The 14,562-nt window shown below is 42.0% G+C and overlaps 1 protein-coding gene across 3 annotated transcripts; it reads right to left on the bottom strand.

The window, feature by feature from the left end:
• Positions 1-3,291: 3,291 nt before the first annotated feature.
• PLEKHB2 (pleckstrin homology domain containing, family B (evectins) member 2) lies at positions 3,292-12,096 on the bottom strand. 3 transcript variants are annotated; one of them, XM_010082660.1, is made up of 8 exons: positions 12,047-12,083; positions 11,287-11,439; positions 10,617-10,719; positions 9,657-9,696; positions 7,106-7,195; positions 6,240-6,260; positions 5,829-5,943; positions 3,292-3,709 (listed from the first exon to the last, which is right to left on the bottom strand). In XM_010082660.1, exons 1-8 carry the CDS (start codon positions 12,081-12,083, stop codon positions 3,573-3,575), a joined length of 696 nt encoding a protein of 231 aa, XP_010080962.1. In that variant the 3' UTR covers positions 3,292-3,572. The 3 variants fall into 3 exon arrangements, with proteins under 3 accessions (XP_010080962.1, XP_010080963.1, XP_010080964.1); XM_010082661.1 differs by lacking the exon at positions 6,240-6,260 and having other exon boundaries at positions 7,094-7,195; XM_010082662.1 differs by lacking the exon at positions 6,240-6,260 and having other exon boundaries at positions 3,490-3,709; positions 12,047-12,096.
• Between the last annotated feature and the right edge of the window lie 2,466 nt (positions 12,097-14,562).

Here is a 14,562-nt window from a genome sequence, read left to right as displayed (position 1 = left end):
GCCCTGGTTCACCTTTTTAAACCAGAAGGCTGAGCATTTCCACCCCACTTTCTGGAAGCCTTGTGCTGTCCATCTGTGCATAACTGGAAATCCAAAAGTAACTAGTCACAGAGGAACATACAGACTCATGACCTCTTTAAGCACTGGTGTTTAATTCTGAATGGACTGTAGCTGCTATACAATGCATTTAGTCATCCTTAACTGATAGTGTGCACTGCAGAAACAGTGGTGCTGTAGTGGCTGTGGACCTCCCATAGCTTTATGGAAGACAAGTATTGGTCCCAGTTAGGAAAGATGTGCTTGGGTGCTGTGCAGTTGCACTTATAACTGGAATCACAGCATCACGAATAGCATGATTCAGAAACATACACCTGTTTAGGACTGTCATTTCAATCTATTTTGAAAATTATCTTGCCACACCCACTGCCTCCTCCCATCACTATGGGATCACCTCTCTGCAGGAGCTGATATGGGAGTCCCTCCAAGTGCCGAAATCCACCCTGGCCCTGCTCCTCCAGCTCACACAGGATCTACACAAACTGCAGATATATGACGTACTGGACTGGGCAGAGAAAGGCTATTGAGTCATGACTATGTATCTAGCCAGATATTATTATAGATATGACCAAACCTCCACTCTGTTCCTGAGCAATGGGAGGTACGGCCATGTCTTCAGGAAGCAAGTCTATGAGCTTTAACAACTAGTGAATTCAAGCAGGTATCCCCATGCTGCTGCTTTGTGCACCAAGACATTTCCACTTCTATTTCTGCAGTGAGATCAGAAAGGCTAAGCACCTGCAATAACTACTCTCCTCATTATATGCTCTAGCAGAGTTTTGTACATTTGCTTTCTAGCTTCTAAATGCCTGTGCTACCAGGATAGAAAAGTAGCTCGTGATTTTTGTATAAAAGCAGCTTATTGTTACCAAGATGGAACTAGAATCTTCAGCTTCAATTTGTAATTTTTTTTCCCCTTGAGAAGGGGTGAGGTTATTTTTTTTTTTAATGGAGACTTACTTCAATTTGAACTTTTAAAAAGATCATTCCTTGCTTCGAATTCAACCCAGGAATGTTTTGTAATCAACAGTCTTTATCTTACATACTTCACTTGAAGAAACTGGGGGCCTAGATACACTTATCTCCTGAAAATGCAAGAGACATGGTTCCCCTGCTGTGATCAACAGCACTTGCAAAAAGGAAAAAGAAAAAAAAAAAGCCCACACAATAAAACTCTGAATTTAAAGTAAATGACTAGAAGATGCACTTTGTGCTATTCTTTCACAATCTTTATGAAATTCAAAAGAAATCACAATGATGTTCAGTTGTTTTATTCTGCCCCGCCCCTTACAAGCTAAACATCACACAGGCAGAAGAGGAGAGAGAGGCATTTGCAGAACTAGTTATATTGCAAAGTGCAAACTAAACAGCAGTGTAGACCTGTAATCAGCTTCAAGGTTATCTCAAGGCTTAAAAAGGCTAGAAATGTTTGTTCACTTAAGTTCCAGCCAGTTACCATCTCTTTCTGACCTCAAGGGAACCAGGCCTCTAAGAAAACTTCAGTAGTGTAATCCAATTTCTTTTCGTTTGTACTAGCAATAGGGAACTTTTGCTTTAGTCCTCTTTTGAACCTCTAAAAAGTCCTTTCAGTATGTACCACTGTCAGAACATATGCAGTTTGTATTAATCTGTGAAAGGACATACATGCACACTGGTGTACGGCTTGAGACAAAGTTTCTTGAAGTAAGTTTACATTCCCCAGATTAGGCCCACTCTTAGTAAAGCAGCCAAGATTACATCTGTCTGTTTACTTATGATGATTTCGGTTTGTTGAGTTGATCTTAAGAGTCATGAAAGCTTAGTGCTTCCCCTGACTGCTACCCAAACTCTTGTCTGAGACCTCTCTTGCTTTAATATGTAGGATAGAGCCAAGATGGCTTTAGGATGAAATGAAAAAGGTTGAGGCTTGATCTAAATTTATATGGGTGCATGTTCTCATCTGTTTTCATCTTGCCTGACATACCTGAAACCCCATGAACCTTAAGGAAATTAACCTACTTCTGAATGAAAGGATAAGAAAGACTTATTAAAACAGTGTGAATATACGAAGCCAAAAGCAGAAGTATAAAAATAAGTCCTCTTACTATAAAGAACTCAACTTAGGCACCCTGCCTCTTTTACCTGAATAAGAAAGCATGTGCATTTCTTCAGAGTGTTTTTTCCCCTGCCAAGCCGAGCTCAGCATGGATTAGAACAGGATAAGGTAATAGGCCACATAACACACATAACTGCTGCACTCCAGGCTACAGTCCACAGCAGAGCAGCCTGCCGGAGCACACTGTTTAAGAACCAGACGTATAAGCAAAGCCAGCCAGGTTCCTTGGAGTGTTTTCCTCAACAAGTAGTCATGGAGGTAAGAAGAGACATTCTGAATGTGAGGGGGAAGTGTGAATAGAACAGACCCAGGATTAGCTGTGCTCAAAACTCATTGCAACTAATGAACCTGGTTCAGGAAACCCTGGAGGCTAAGAGGCAGCCATTCTGTCCTAGCCATGGCAAGGCAGCTGATGTCAAAGTGCCTGTGTGCAAGGTCTACTCGTGCTGTTTGTCTCTCCCCTCTTGACTATTACCACCTGCAGAGGGGTTCTGGTAGGCCCGACAGGGCAAGGGTTGTTCAAGTTGGCTCTCTTCCTGCAGACCCTGCAGGGTGACAGCAGTTAAGGAGCAGAGACACTAGACAATGGCCTCTTCCTCAGCAACGCAGCTGGCACAGTGTCTGAGGCGACTGTTCTACACACAAGGAAGACCATTTGCAAAGCGAAAGATCCATTACTTCCAACTGACCAGAGAAGAGTGATTCAGGATATAGAGATGGAACAACAAACACTGGTCTTCCTTGCCACTGGCCATTCACATTTCTGGGAAAACAGAATAACTGAGGGGCACTGCCGCTTCTTAGCAGTTTGCTTATACCTTCTCAAAGACAACTTCACCTGGATGGTGTGAGAGACAGGTATAGGACTCCATCTAGGAAAATACATTACCATCTGCAGGCAAGTTTGAAAACAAAAAAACCCCCAAGCATAGGAGACTACCTAATGCCAAAGAGCTTCTACTGAGCTATTAGTTTGTCCAGGGAATGTTTAGAAGCCAGTAGTATACATATATACACTAATGCAGGGCTCCTGTAAACCTCCTATTTGGACCAGATTTTAGACCCCCAGAAAAAAACATTTTTTTATGGTGTTTACAGTAACAGTCTGTTACAATAACAGTCTGTTCATAAAGCTAGCAACTGCTACCATGTTATATTGGTGCTCATATTGATCCTTATCAGTACAAACCTTATAACTCCAAACATTAGAACAGAATTCAAGAGCAGCACATGCTATCTCCAACCACTTAACTAAATGGTGCCTTTAAACTCTCCTTAAGACAGTTAAGAATCAGTTATTAAGATGTCACTACTGAAAAATAACTATTGCATTTCTTAAAATTTAACAGTAAACAACATTGCCAATATATTATTGCACACAATAAAGGTTTTTGGAACTACAAAGATAGGAACGGGTAATCTAGAAGACCCAAAATAATGATCCCAGAGCCATTCCAGTTGCTGCTCCAGCAAGCATGCCCAGGGCGAGATCTCCATCGCTGTCACGGTAACGCTCTCGAATGATGACATGGTTTGCAGGGGGCTGGCCATAAGGTCCTAGGTAATAAGAGATTGTTAGGAGGGTGGCAAAATAGATGTGTATCTTAATACCATGTGTTGTGATTTCAGAATAGACCCCTCTTTTCACCCTCTTCCTTCCACTGAACACTAAGATGATCTCAGCTACAAAGACAGAATACATCTCTGCCTTGGGTTCAGCCTCCACATTTATTAAGTAAATACAGAGGCTTAGCAACATTTCTAGCCTTGTAAGAGTTTAATATCTGGGAGAAAAGCTCATCGCAAATGTAGAACTGAACACTGTTCTGTATTTAATTAGCAAAGAACCTATTAATTACTTGTATCATTCTGTCAAACAGTGGATTAAATGCAAGAAACGGGTCTAAAAATTGATTCAACCTTGAAGTTGAGGCAAATAGTGTGGTTCCCTCCCCCAAAAAAAATCTTTGGCAGCTCTTGAGACAGTGGTTTGTCAGAAACTGTGTATCAGTTATTTACTCCACAATTACTGCCTACTACTTGACTTCAGTGTTCAGATCCTGGACTGATCTGTTACCTGGTGGCAGCTGCTACATTTCTTTTCCGATGAAGACTGGCCCAGTAGTAAGGAATTAACCTAAGCCTCAAGAAACCACCAATTGACCCTTGCTCTGCAACAGACTTGTACAAGCTCCACTTGTCATGTTTTGTGACTTAGCTCCTCCCTGCAAAGCAAACATAATAGTACTGCCTTCCTTTCCAGACATTTCAGGAAGTTTAAATATTCTTGAAGATACTACAATGTTTTTTTTTTAAAAAAGATACTGACGTAATCCAAGTAATACAAGTGGAAAAGGCTCTCACTGACTCTCAATGATGCAGGACTGCGAACCTCATGAGAAGGATTGTGTCAATTCAGAGAATAAGCAATGAAGCTGAACGTATAGGGGTTAAGTTAGTCGCTAGGGGTGAACTGGACCCCTAAGATTTGGTTGCAGTAACCCTAGTGAAGGAAAACATTGAGGCTTGGTTACTATGCCCAACCTGTAACTAGGATCTTAACATACTGGACTTGCAAACTGTTTCGGAGAGTTACTGTTTAATGCTGTATTTTTATCACACAGGTTTCTGAGGCTTGAGTCCAAGACCTGATGGTAGTTTTTTAAAATGGTTCTTGGGACTTTGAACAAGCTGCTGCTTTTCAGCTGCTGCGAGCCAACAGAACCCACCTTCCTCTGTGTTTGCATACATATGATCTGCATCTTAGGACTTCACTAACTTAGATGAGGAAAGCTATAAAAGCTTTAGGCTGGTCCACCTCCCTTGTTAACAAAAAATGGAAAAGGCAAATGAAATAACCTGCCAAATGTCAAATGGAAAAAAAAATTTCCCTCAAAACTGAAAAAATTGTGAATAGACATTCTTGTTTGCAGAGCCAGATCATAAACAATCAGTAAGTTAAAGCTTCTGATTTATATTATCCATACTAGTGTAAAGACCCAGTTCTGTAGGATTAGCTTTGCTCTATGCAAAGCTAATCCTAAATTAAGGTGACTAAGTTTAAAAGGACAGCCTACAATTTTCCTCTCTTGCCTCTTTTATTGGGATTGAAAGCCACAAACCTGAAGAGAGCAATAGAAGACTTCACAAGGCTGAATGTACAGCAATTCCAGCAGGCAGGGAAGGAACCAGTTACAACCGTGCTCTGGGAGTGGATTTACCTTTGAAACTTGCATTTAATTCTGAGGTCATAGCTGAACATCAGTGTTGAACTAATCAAGCTAGGTGTAAGAGCAACAGATGAATCAAAAGCTCCATCAATGCTCAATGGGGAGTACTGAATCAATCTTGTTCTGGCTCTTCTATCTTTCCTTACAAAACATGCTGCTTACTGGAGTTAGAGTGTTCTGTGTGCTTCAGCAAGAGTTCATGAAGTAATTGAATATGTTCGGATCACATTGGGAAGGTCAAATAATTTAATACAAATTTCACTGCACTCACTTTGTTGGGAAAGGGTAAGGGGACTTGGTTCCAGTTACAAGTCAGGTTTTGTTCTATCGCTCTGTTGTGCAGGAGTGGTGGGTGGTGAAGGATGGTGATTAATAGAATTAAAGCCAGAAAGACTGACTCAAATAGCTTCTACAGGAAGGTGAAGGGTATGGTTGGTACTGATTACCTTGGTATGGATACTGGTAGGGAACAGCATAAGCTTGTCCATTGGAGGCATAGAAGACTTGAGGACCAGCAGGGGGATACGCGCCATTGTACTGATCATAGCCATAGCCATAAACCTGGGGAAATTAAAAATGTCCATTACAAAAATATTCTCTGCTATGTATCTGATTATGCACTTTGCTCAATTCTCCCTCATTTCAAATGTAGTCAAAGTTTCAGTAAAATATCCAGTTTATACTGATACAGTTTGTCTGATCCCTGGAAAGGATTCAGAACAGCTGCTTGAAAAAATAAGTGCTCCTAAGCAGCATTCACTCTCCACCCTTCCTGGCTGGTGAATGGCAAAGGCAGGGCCGGGGTCATCAGGCAGAGCCACAGCAGCCTTCCTAGCTTCTCCTCTCTGCCCGTATGCCAACAGTAGCTCTCTGGAGAGCTCACAAGTGCCAGGTAGGCGGCAGCTGATCCCAAGAAGCTTCAACCAACTTTCCTCTAGCACACTACAAGTAACTGTCAGATCCAGGACATGCTGTAGCCATATGTTCTGGAAGCAAGTTTGTTCTCCAAAAGAGGAGGCCCACCGCTAGCCCTGATACAGCTCCCAGTACCACATCTAGTTCTCAACTGTTTCTGACAGCGAGGGGCTGGAGCAGAGCACCTAGAGTGCAAAGAGTAATACTCCTGCAAACTACCCCTTTGTGTATCACTGCACAAGAGATAGAACATCCAGAAATCCCCCATGTATACTGGTTCAGCCCTAGTGCTGCTGCTTCTCCATTGCAAAAGAACTGTGCATCCAGGAGCTAGAGTTACTGTGTTGCTATGACATCTTGGATACAACAAAATCCTTATGTGTTAAAAGTGACAGCTCCAGTTATTAAATCCTATTTTTAAAACTCCTGATTTTATATCCTTCCCGTGCTTACACAATGTGAAAGTGTAGTCACCTCCTTATGGTAAAAGCCTTGCAGCTGATATTTTTCAAGATTAGCCAAATAACTTCTGCCCTGTCTCTAAGAAGCTTTATTTTCCAAGTTCACTGAGCAGCCATCCCTTTATATACCTCCACACCGGATCTGCCTTGTCCCTTTCAAAGGAAATCCATCTCAAATAGGGGTGACAATAGATTGTTAGTGCCCTACTCTCACTCTCCTTTTGTACAAACCTTAAAGCTGGATCTAACTGTGAAACACAGCACTTTGGGAGTACAATTTGAGTATGTGAGGGATGGCCGCTTGTGCTACCTCACTTATTTTAATGCTTCCCGACTGCAACTCTTACCTCAGGTGATGGTGTGGCGTAAGCTGTGTAGGGAGGAGGGGCTGAGGAAATGGCTGTTTCATCATACATCACATCAGATCCCATGTAGCCCTAAACACCATGGAAAGGTAGCAGTTATCACCTTTTCCTACAGACAGCCATCAGAGTAGTCCAAGGATTAAACTTCATGACCCCAAAGAAAGAGTAACCTGTACACATGCTGTATGTTAAGGACGCAGTCAGTACCTTATAAAGTGCTGCAAAAAGAAGGTACTTGGAGAGCAGACCTGGGAGGATGCAAATGCCTGATCAACCACAGGAAGGAGCCATTAAAATTTCTTACCTCAGTGTATATGCATGCACATACATGTACATGCAAGCACACCAACTCCTTCCCTCATTTCATAGCTGCAGTTTTAGAAATTACCCTCTTGTTCAGCCTCCATTTTCAGATTAAAAAAGTCTTCACCACTAAGCCAGCTGCTTCCTGGCACCAAGTGTGGTATCACCAAGTTCTTCAAGAGCAGATAGAGGAAACAAATGCAGCAGCTAAAAGCAGCACCTGAGCATTTTAGCAGAACACTGTCACAATTTTTATCCACCTCTCACTTTCTGTCTGTGAGGAGACTTAAAAAAATGCAATAAGAGAGGTATAAATGTAGCTATTTGAGAGGCTTGGTTGTTTTTAGGGAATTACTTTGCAAATTCCACCTATAATTCTGGTCCTTTTTGAAAGCAGCCATGGGGCAAAGGTGAAAAGGTGATAACTTACTTGAGTCTATCTACAAGGAGCTCTCAAATCAAGATTTGTTACAGTAGCCTTGTATTCTTGCCCCTAATATCAAAATCTACAGTGATGCTCTTAGTGCCCTATCTCAAGAAAAAAAGCATCTCCCTTTTTTTAATGTACAAGTGAATGCTTTAATAGCTCAATAGAGAATGTTCCTATTGTCTCTTGTACCTGGACTGTAGAAAGACTTTGGAGGGCATACTATTGCCACATCCCAGGTCAAACTTGTGGTGGAGATTCTAAGGATTGCTCAAAACAGACTGTTGAAAGCACTGTATGAAAACACAGGTATTTCCACCACCTGAGAAAAAGTTCAGCAAATGCTCACATCTTAGCAATAAATGTATTCTGTTCTGCTACAGGGAACTCTGTACAGGCATATGACACAAGCATGCAAACGTCTGTAAATGACATAGTTCTCAGCTAGGGTGATCACCCTGCTATTCCAGTAAAGTTATGAGGCACTGCTGGATGCTCAGTATTTTTGAAAGCTGTGTCAGACACCTACAGATGGACTCAAACCCAGTTACCCAGTTAGTTCAAGTCCTTGTTGGAGACCTTTAATAGCTTTGGAAAGTGCTAATTTATGATACTGCTTGTACAGAGAGCTACCTGCCCTATTTTCAGTCGCAGGGGTCTGCCTTGGCTGACAAAGGTGACGCACTGGCACGCTCTGTATGCCATCTGGCAGGGCTGGCAGCTGAGTGTGAGAGACATGAAAAGCAGCAGCTCCTAACTCCTGGAGCCAGGAGTCACCATCTCACGCATTAGCAAGATAAAGCTCTACAGCTAGAGCAGGCAGACCATGAGTGTTGTCTCCTCTGCATGAGGATAATTCCTTCGCTTTTTATTTAACACCATGAAGCAGCATAGCATAGCTGCAGCCAGAGGCAATTGTGCATAGGGTAGTTGTGCTATGACAAGTGTTTGCTTTGGATATCTACAGATCTAACTGATATCATGTGACAGATGCCTTAGTATGGTGGCAATGTTAGTGTGACCCATCAAAAACTGAGATAAGCTTCTACAAAACCCAGCATTTCCCCATGAAACAGAAACACCTCACATTGGTCCCGTTTAGCCATCTGAGGAAAGCTAGTGAGTACTCTGGAAGGCAGTCTGGAGGCAAAACAAATTAACAATGCCCACAAGGTGATGGATGAGGTTCCCAAAGATACAGTTCTCTAGAGAACTCCAGGACTCACAGAAAGCCTTTTATGATTCCTGACCTCTTGACTCTCCACAGCTAACATGCAGGTGCAGTGGTAATATCCTCCTTCTTGGCATGCCTGCATGCCCCTCCAAGCACCTCTTGCTCCTCCCCTAGTCTCCACCAAGAAGCATCCCACAGTGTAATGGATCTACATCAACGAACAGCTTCTTTGCAGTAAGCTTTCTCTAGCACTGTACCTAACAGGCAACAAACACTAAGCGTGAAATGTACATTTTTACTGGTTGCAGAAGATTTACTTTTTGCCCAGTACCCACTTCCGTTACGGACCAGCTTCCCAAACATTCACCTCCCCCCCAGAGAAATCATTCCCTGGAATCATTCACTTCCACCCAGCATTTATTTGCCTGGACTTGGCTGCAAGGATGACATGTGCTTGTGATCCAGAGGATCATTCTTCTCCCCACCCACAAGCCTTACCATCATGCTCATGACCCTGTTTTTCTCTAGCAGAGAAGGATAGAACATGATTTCAGAAGTAAACTGCTGGGCTACACATAACAGTGATGTGCTGCTTCTCTATCAGTGTGAAGTCTAGGTAGTACACTTACTGTGTTTGTTCTGGCATCCTGGAGAGCAATTTTCCATGCCCTGCAAAAAAAAATCCAACTGTTTAGTGGAACACTGATAAAAATTAACATCACTTTTTAGGGCTATGAAAAAAACAAGGTTAGCAACTAGAGGTACTGCAGGAGCGTATGTCAAAGCCTAATGATACACTAAAACGAATGCACAAAGGTGTTAGACCAAGATTGAGAAATAATTTTCCTTTCTTTGCAGAGCTGAAAAGGAATGAGGAGGAACACAAGATGGAACAGATGCAGTTTTGAAGGTCCTCACTGCAAGCACAGCAGCCAGGTAACATGCAGACGCGCTGAGGATAAGGAAGTAGGAAGGGATGCACTGGGGAAGTTGTATCTCCTGCATGAACTGTTGCCTCTGGGCTGACTAGAGAGTGTGGGTGTGGATGCTATTACATTTTGAACAGAAGGTACATATACTTCACACAGATACTGCCATGCCATATGGCTGGGAGCCCCCTCGATGCACCACACGTACTTGGCAAACACTGATGATAGAAGTTATCTAACTATACACAGCCAAGCTCAGTTGAGAGTTCACAGTAATGGAGTATTATATTATTCCTTTCACTACTGATTGGGATGTCCTTGGGCTATGCAGGGTCATGTACTACTTGAAGAATACGAAAAGTAGAAAAAAAGAAAATCTGTTCAGCAAGTCTCGCGTTAACCATATCGATAAGATTATTTTACTGCTCTGCACCCTGCAGTGTTTTCAGTGGCTTAACTTGCAGTCAGTTTGCATGAGCTACCCAACTTTTTACAGGAGGATTATTTTTTTTTCTCACTGAAAGCCTGCTTTTACTTCCTTGAAAACTTTCTTAAAACATGTCTCTGAAAGTCCAACAGAAGGAAAATAATTTGTGAGAGAGAAAAAAGAGAGATAAAAGAGGAAGAGGCAGCAAAAACAATATTCTCTGGCAGACTTACAGGCAGTCATCTGCACTCTCTGCACAGAGGTTGACTGTCTTCCCATCACGGCAAACAATCTGCAGTAAACAGTCTCTCTGCTTCCCCTCTGGAGGCTGGAAATCTGAGTCAGAAAAAAGAGACAAGTTATGAAATATCTATAACCAGAATTTCATGATCGCATTTACAAAAAAGGAGACAGTTTATGCAAAAGTCTGGACAAAATAAACTAGGGCCAGTAGTAGCTGCTTTCCATGGCCTCAGAACTAATTACAGAAGGAAATAACTTGTTCTCACACTTTAGAGTGTCCTGAAATAAAGTAGCTCTGAACATCATTCCTAAGAAATTGAAGTGTCTTACAGCAGAACCAATCCATACTTAGCAATAAGTACTCTCCAACACTTGTGTCTTTCACTTGTGTCAGCATCAAGTTGAGTACTAACAAATGCTAGAAGTGAACCTAGTAATACTTGAAAAAAATCTGCTGAGGTTTCCCATTTCTAGTCCTGCCTCTCACACCAGGCAGCACTATAAAGTGGTGAGGGGGATGGGGTTTTTTTTAACAATAGTAACGCTGCACACTTCTTGGACATGTTTACTTCTGCAGTAGTGTTGTAAATGGTATGCTAGCCAGGCACTAAAGCAGTAAAGAATCTCTGAATACACAAATCCTGAAGGTTTCATTATTACCTCGACATTCATTCCCCACTCTGAGGTTGATGCAGTGGATTCGCATGTGGATTTTATCTTCTATATCATGGCGATTTTGATCATCGTAGAATATTAAGCGGCCATCAGACCACAGGTCAAACCAGTTCTTCTTCCAGCGCCGTAAAATAGTACCTTAAAAATCAGACAGTCGCTTTTGAGGGCACATATTGGGAAGTATTTGTGTCCCAGAGTTAATAAAAAATTATCCAAGAGATCCTTCACTGTTGCCCAAGACTTTCTGAGGTGCCGAGTAAAATCCTGTACTACAACATCCCCGCTTCAGAACTTTACAGAATTGAGGTCCATATTTTATCTAGCATTCAAAGTCACAACTGAGTTTATTTTAAGTGCATAATGTGGCACTTTAGTTCTAACTTGAAAGAACAAGCAGAGGGCATAACTAATTGAAGACATTAAGTTAAGGTGTCAGGTAAAGTTTCCAAATCTCCACTTATACAGCACTAATGACAGAGCAGCACCTGAAGCTGAATGCCAGTCAGACACCTCACATATGGTATATCCTGTTTCCCACTGGTATACCCAAAAGGTCACATGGAAATGCTGTCATGACTGGTCATTTTGTGAAGTGTCCTAAAGGTGGGGGAAAAAAAATCAAAAAACAACCCACAGACCTAGAGACTTGCTTTAAGAAAGACCTGGGAATTACTAAGTTGCTCTGATGTTTTTTTAAGAAGTAGACACAGTGGGGAGAAAAGGAGGTAAAAGGCCCATGACTCACTTTGCCGGAGCAGCCATCCGCTCTTCACAAATGCCATTGTTGTTTAATCTAGTGGACAGAAGAAGAAGGTGATGGGGAGAAAAGCAGTCTTCAGTATTCACAACAATACATTAGAAAGAGGCATCTCAAGGTATAATATCGTATATTATAGCTGCACGTACCCAGCTAGTATTGCAGATAGACACAGTAGATCTCAGCTGGAGATATTCAGTAAGGCACAACTAGTATTTTAAGACTTAACAAATGGAACAAATGTGCAATCGTAGCAATCTAGCGTGACTATCAGAGACCACTTTTAAGTTTAACTGGAAAACGCACAAGCTCACAGCTACCACTCTTGCAACATGGGGAAGAGACACACTGGAGTGACTCCCTCCTGACTCACCACCAGTTCCTTTCAAAGTTGTTCTCCTGACATACGTGTGCTTCCTGTATTCTGCAGTCTCAAGCTACTAAGCACCCTCACTTCTTCCCTACCTCCCTTTTTCTGTACTTCCTCTTCTGTTTTTTTCATTTATTGGCTCAAAGTCCAGCCAAACAAAAGCTGAAAGAGTTTAATCTTAAACAGGAAGGAGAAAGCTGGGTTTATGACTTGTATTTCTTCCAAGCGCTCACTAGCTCCCTCCAAGATGAACTAAGTAAAAGTTAAGCTCATAAAATGAGATTCTCATTTCTCCTCAACTTTTAAATGAAGCTTGAAAAGGCATAAGAAGGACTGTTCATTAATTCAAGTTAATATACATGTCATTAAGTGTTCGGCCACTGCACTCTGTTTTATGAGCGTGCTAAGGAAAAGAGATCAAGCATAGGATATATTGGAGGATGAGTTTTTATTTTATAGCATAATGGTGTTCTGACTATTGTTCTAAAATGGATTAATAAAACTATCTGGATGAAATTGAACTAGAAAAGCAAGAACAGAAGCATTTTGAGCCTCTCTTGAGAAGGCTGCCAGTTTTAGAAATTATGTGAGGCTTTTAAGCCAATATGAGAGACAGATACCTACCAAGTAACATTCTACTTGTAGCAGCATAAGAAGTTCCAAAGTAACAAAGTGCTGCAGAGGACCTGAGCCTCATTCTCCCACCACCCCTGTATATGCTCCTCTCGCCCTAGATTGTTCTTTACAAGGAAATAGTCATCTTGCTCTTCATTTTCACAGGAATGGGTCTCTCTCTCCAGTGGTGCTTCCCTGTCTTCCAGTTTGCCCACTAAGGTGAAAACACTGTACATTTCCAGAGGCCTTTTAATAGTCTAAGAGCAAACAAAGAACCTCCATGAAATGCAGTTCCGTTGCAAGTGCTAGATTAGGGCACTGAATGTTTGTTGCTGACTTTAAACCTACTCTGTTACACAGCACCGTAATTAGATTTAACTTAGACACATAAAGGGGAAGAAAGGAAGAAGAAAACATTTCTCTTGACAAATTAAGTTTTGCCTGTGATTACAGAATGGCTCACAGTCAAAGTCTCACCTTACAGAATGTCTCACAGCTATCTAGGGCTACAACAGCAAAAGAGGCTTCAGGAGCTGTACAGCACCTTGCATGTCATCTCAGATGCAAAAACTACATTTTCCCAACACAGAATTTAATTACCCAAAACTTCCGCTCTGGATAGAGAGCAAGAAATCACACAGAACAATCTGTCAGCACTAAAGTAGGAGGTGCAAAAACAATTAGATATTCTTCTCAGCCCCTTTTTAAGCACAAGCATTCTCCTGCTATACAGTATTCACAAACAGCCCACATTATGTTTAAAAGAGTATTTGTGGAGGTAGAAGGTAGCCTGGCAAGATCAGGTGCAACTGAGTATTATTTGCTTATTAAACTAGCTCAGTACAACCAACATGGCAAATGGGATTTAAACAAAGATAAATCAGTTTATCACCAACCTCAATAGAAGTTACTTGCTGACTGAAATCTAAAAGTAGCAGCACTCTAAACTGAACACAAGATAAGAGTAAATGCAGCAAAGGGTAGGGCATTCCTTCCTGCTCCCTGGAACAGCAGTTCTCCTTTTTCGCACAGAATATAATGTGGAACATCCAGGAGTCTATTCCAGTTCACTTCTTGTTCTCCAACCCAGTTGGCTGGTAGGAAAAGCAAACTTCCAAACTAATCAAGTGTTTCTACATGCAGCTTGTAATTACTAGAGCAATGTTGATTCATGCAGTCTCACTAGCAATGGACCCAATTCTGCAATAGATGGAAGGGGCTCAGCTACACCGACCCGACGACAGGCGACCAGCTGTGCCCACCGACACCTCACTGTCACTTTATTCCCAAGACGCCAGGTAGGGGACTGTACAAAGCTCAGCGGAGTGTTCAAATGTAACCCTGTTTCCCCCCCTCCCCCTTAAAGCAAGTTTTCTATTTTTGGAGCTTTCTGACTCTGCAGCCAGCTACTTGCAGGCCTTTTTTCTCCGTGAAGTTGTGTTTATTTTTCCTAGCCAATGCCTAGTGCTGCTGAGATGTGGCCCTCGGTTCCAAACCTGTGCAGAGGTGAAGCGAGTCA

This window comes from Pterocles gutturalis, unplaced genomic scaffold (genome assembly GCF_000699245.1).
Source record: "Pterocles gutturalis isolate BGI_N339 unplaced genomic scaffold, ASM69924v1 Scaffold50764, whole genome shotgun sequence".
NCBI classification, from domain to species: domain Eukaryota; kingdom Metazoa; phylum Chordata; class Aves; order Pterocliformes; family Pteroclidae; genus Pterocles; species Pterocles gutturalis.
This window is presented reverse-complemented; position numbering and strand designations above follow the sequence as displayed.

What these genes read in the sequence shown, in the direction of transcription:
- PLEKHB2 (XM_010082660.1), bottom strand. Translation starts at nt 12,083, where the DNA reads ATGGCATTTGTGAAGAGCGGATGGCTGCTCCGGCAAA. An exon ending in TCTCCAGAGAGCTACTGTTG is followed by an intron (nt 5,944 to 6,239) that starts GCATACGGGCAG and finishes TAATTTCCCCAG; the next exon opens with GTTTATGGCTATGGCTATGA. An exon ending in CTACCAGTATCCATACCAAG is followed by an intron (nt 3,710 to 5,828) that starts GTAATCAGTACC and finishes CTTATTACCTAG; the next exon opens with GACCTTATGGCCAGCCCCCT.